Source organism: Habropoda laboriosa, unplaced genomic scaffold, assembly GCF_001263275.1.
Source record: "Habropoda laboriosa isolate 0110345459 unplaced genomic scaffold, ASM126327v1 scaffold92, whole genome shotgun sequence".
In the NCBI taxonomy this organism is placed as follows: Eukaryota; Metazoa; Arthropoda; class Insecta; order Hymenoptera; family Apidae; genus Habropoda; species Habropoda laboriosa.
In genome coordinates, this window is record NW_017100268.1 from 2,830,701 (window position 1) to 2,835,195 (window position 4,495).

The following is a 4,495-nucleotide window of genomic DNA, read 5'->3' on the forward strand; positions in this document are numbered from 1 at the left end:
ACTTGAAATATCAGCTAGCGAATCCAAATTGTACGGCACACATGACTTAATGACAGCGTCGATAGGACCAGTAAAACGCGTGCTCCGAATACATTACGAGTCGAGGGATAAGCGTTCGTTATTATTTGACTATTATACCACGTATCGTACGAACGTGTCGGCCACTAAAGAGTGTGGTATATGTTGGACAGTAGGCGAGAGAAGCTTGTTCCTTTCCTCGTCGTTCTTTTCTTTCGATGCAACGCGCCTCGTAATTCACTTATACACGTTGCGCATACTTACGTGCATGATCTGCAACAATGAACGGGAGGACTCCTCTTCAGGCAGACTGCTTTTTCTCGTTGTACATCTTCATAATGCTGTGTAAGAGAAGAGACGAAACATATTTATGCCGTTTTGCGATCTATTCATCGTAGAAAAAGAAAAGGGGAACACACCTCAGATTAATTAGAGGAACATAATTAGAAGATCTTTGTGACGCACCGGGACGCATTATTACGGCTAATTACCGCGGTGTAATATGGAACGTGGTGTGTAAATATTGCGTGGTTTTTTTTCTCTCTCTCTCTCTCTCTCTCTCGATGATAATGAAAATTCGAGAGTTTTCCGGGTTTGTGCGGGGGAACGTGGAAACTTGAAAATTTGAGAAATCTTGAGAATTTTTAATTTGGGAAATTTCATATCTTGAGAAATTTCATATTAGGAAAATTTAAAATTTGAGAAATTCCATATCTTGAAAATGGAAAATTTGACAAATTTCATACCCGGAAAATGTAAAATTTGAGAAATTCCATCCTACGATTTACGAAGAACGAAGAACGTTCTTAGTACGCTTTTTACGAAGGGCAAGCTCCACGGAGATCCGTAAGAATAATTTTACAATTATACTGGAGTCCAAGGCACGATATTCGAGGATATAACGGGAAATAATGGGATGAAATAATCGTCTCTGTAAGAGCTATAAGCTAGTTGAGCAGGCTTGCAAGAAGGTACCCTTGAACCACGGATGTTCGTACTTCTAGTCTCCAAATAAACTTCTAGTCCATCGAATAATCGCAAAGTTTCACCAACAAATCTCACTACACTATCCCTGAATAAACTTCAATAACAACCAATAATCAATAATCAAATTCCCGAAAAATATCCGAAATTGAAATCCTTGGCACCAGTACTCTTCGCAACATCGTAACATCCCATAATTCGATTACTGTTCATCCAATGGCTCCTTTCTAAGGCTTCCACAAACGTTTGTTTCACCAGATCCGTACGTATTTACAAAGATTCAAGTTACTTCTTGCAGCTTTGCCTGGTTTCGAAAACTTCCAACGATTTCCAATTCTTCGACGTCCTTTTTCCCATTATTCATCGCCTACGTTTTCTCTCTCTTTTTCAACATTCATCTCTTCATCCGTCGATTTTTATTAATCGTATTAATACTTCACGCTAAGAAAAATATTCCCGGATACTTGATATTTTCACTTGGTCAGATTTTTCCCTCAAGAGAGAAATTTTCCTCTTCTCTCCTCGCCAGAGATTTCTAAAAAGTATCTCAACATTGGGCGACGTGTAATGTATGACATGTGAGGCATTGTTACGTAAATCGTTAGTCTTCATTGGTCGACTGGCGACCCTTCCTCTAGACGAATCACCTTCAATGCCGATAACCACCTCTAAATCTCAATTTACGCGTAACGCTCACGTAGAGAGATCTACGGATCTCTCCGCGAGGTTCTGCGCTTTAATTCCATAAATACTTGTTTGTTTCGGGCTGATGCCGTGTAAACGGGTAAAACGGAACACCGTCAATTATCAGCCGGTATGTGGAAGAACGATTTAACTTGAACTTGTACGAACCAGATATTTGATTAACATCAATGTTGCATCGTCGATTAAATTTACTCGATCGACAAATTGGACCGTTGTTTAATTTCCATTTCCCTCCGTGATTATCCCCAGGGTTCGGGCTCGCACACTTTACCAATAGCGCACACGAAGCCACCTACTTCCGGGATTAAATTCGGATGGATTCAAGGTGTATTGTTGAGATGTCTTCTAAATATTTGGGGGGTTATGCTGTTTCTACGACTCTCCTGGGTCGTGGCACAAGCTGGTATAGGTAATTATGCGAATGAAAAAACAATGCGTATCGTAGTATCGCATTTAATAGCAGCATAATTTTCTTTTCTTTTTTATCACGTCAATCAAGAACATTTACAGCTTCGCTATTCCAATGAAAATTTTAATCCTGTAAAATTTACAATCTCTATGAGTTATGCCGCTATCAGTGCCGAAGCAACGATAGTATTGTAACGTTCCTACGTAACATAGACTGGAAACTATTTTTCCTTCTCGATCTTTTAGGAGAAGCTATCCTATTGATCTTAACAACGACAGCTGTAACAACGATAACGTCGTTATCGATGTCGGCGATCAGCACAAATGGGCTAATTAAAGGAGGTAAATATCGTTCAATCGATTACCATCGGATACGAAAGTGAAATAATTCGAAATAATGATTTTTCACATCGGCTGATCTATGTGTGTGTTCACACTGTTCGTCGAATTCGCGTTGCTTGTGGTGTCAGTCGATAAGATTAATTAAAAACACTTCCCGCAGGTGGCACGTATTACATGATTTCCAGATCACTTGGACCGGAATTCGGAGGATCTATAGGGCTGATATTTTCCTTGGCGAACGCAGTCGCTTGTTCGATGTACGTTGTTGGATTTTGCGAGAGTATGGTTGATTGTCTGAAATCGAACGGAGTCTGTATCGTTGATTGCGACAATACCGACATCAGGATTATAGGTCGGTATGGAGAATTGAAAGAGTTGAAGACGTGAGAATGAAAATCTGGCCAAGATCGCAACTGCACATCTTGCAGGAGGAACGAATAAACAGATCTATCTAATTTTCATGCTGTCCAATCGAGTAGAAGATAGATGATCTATGAACAAAAATAAAAAAAAACAATTTTCGTAAATTTGTTCTTTAGCTACGTTCTCATGTTTTCAATTGTTGCACGATTTTTCTCGCACCTTACGAACGTATCTTACCTTTCTGTCTTCACACAGGTTGTATCACGATAGTTCTGTTACTATTGATAGTAATGATCGGCTTGGAATGGGAGGCGAAAGCTCAGATTGGTTTGCTGATCATCTTGCTGTTGGCTATCGTCGATTTCATCATTGGCACTTTTATGGGCCCTAAAGACGATCAGGAGAGGGCTAAAGGATTCATAGGATACAACGGTAAAGTTTTCTAGCAATGCTACGTGAAAGAATGTTAAAATTGACGATCGTTAACGTGTTCTGTTTGCTTTGCATTTGCAGCCGATCTGTTCAAGGAGAACTTTTATTCGGACTACAGATACAGCGAAGGGGTGGAACATAATTTTTTTTCAGTCTTGGCTATATTTTTCCCAGCGGCTACAGGTATCCTGGCAGGTGCGAATATATCCGGTGACTTGAAGGTGATTTAGTCCTTTCGTCTAATAGGGAATATTTGTTTAATGCGTTAATTATTTAAGGTTTCATTTGAACTTCGTACACGTCGAGCCTTGAAATTCGATTGAAATTCAAGTCATCACGTTGCATGTTTCTGTTAAATAAAAAAATCATTAAATCACAGCAACGTGAAGGAATAGGAACGTGTTATAATCGCTGGATGAATTTTCTGTTTGTAATAGGATCCACAAACGGCTATACCTAAAGGAACTTTATTGGCTATTCTTCTAACAACGATTTCTTACATCTTCATGACGTTTATGGTCGGCGGTACAGTAGCAAGAGATGCGTCTGGCGATGTTAACGATCTATGGAACACTTTTAATAGTTCGTACGCTGCCTTATCGAACTTGAACGCGACCAACGAAACAACCGAGACCCCGGTTACTGCCGTCGATCCCAATCAAATAGTATGGACGAAATATGGCACGAAATTTAATTGTACGGGCAATTGTCCGTACGGTAGCCAGAACAGCTTCCAGGTATTATTTCATTTCTTTGATTATTCTCAAGCAGGAAGAGCGAATCTTGAATTCACTGTCTATTGTTTTAGGTGATCGAGTTGGTTTCTGCGTTTGGACCATTTATTTATGCGGGATGCTTTGCAGCTACTTTATCAAGCGCCTTGGCATCGTTGGTTTCCGCGCCTAAAGTATTTCAGGCACTTTGTCTGGATAAATTGTATCCTGGAATAGCGTGGTTCAGTGGTGAAAAAGACAAAGAACCAATTCGTGGTTACTTTCTTACTTTTATAATCGCAGTCGGTTTTATATTGATTGGTAGGTATTTTAAATTTTGAGAAAAATTGTTTACTGTAAAGCATTTGGATTAAGGATATTTTTCTTTTTTTGTTTCAGGGGAATTAAATGCCATAGCTCCTTTGATCTCAAATTTCTTTTTGGCTGCCTATACTCTCGTTAACTTCAGCACTTTCCACGCTTCTTTGGCTAAACCAATTGGCTGGAGACCAACGTTTAAGGTATTTTCT

The 4,495-nt window shown here is 39.5% G+C and overlaps 1 protein-coding gene across 1 annotated transcript in view; it reads left to right on the top strand.

Annotated features, from left to right (window-relative positions):
* The window catches only part of LOC108573431 (bumetanide-sensitive sodium-(potassium)-chloride cotransporter), a 15,301-nt gene that overhangs the window by 8,110 nt on the left and 2,696 nt on the right, over window positions 1-4,495 (top strand). The window contains exons 4-11 of the mRNA XM_017935877.1: window positions 1,957-2,116; window positions 2,362-2,457; window positions 2,618-2,809; window positions 3,076-3,252; window positions 3,334-3,473; window positions 3,690-3,989; window positions 4,061-4,286; window positions 4,365-4,486. Coding sequence (XP_017791366.1) covers window positions 1,957-2,116; window positions 2,362-2,457; window positions 2,618-2,809; window positions 3,076-3,252; window positions 3,334-3,473; window positions 3,690-3,989; window positions 4,061-4,286; window positions 4,365-4,486 — 1,413 coding nt within the window. The remainder of the gene's footprint in view (window positions 1-1,956; window positions 2,117-2,361; window positions 2,458-2,617; window positions 2,810-3,075; window positions 3,253-3,333; window positions 3,474-3,689; window positions 3,990-4,060; window positions 4,287-4,364; window positions 4,487-4,495) is intronic.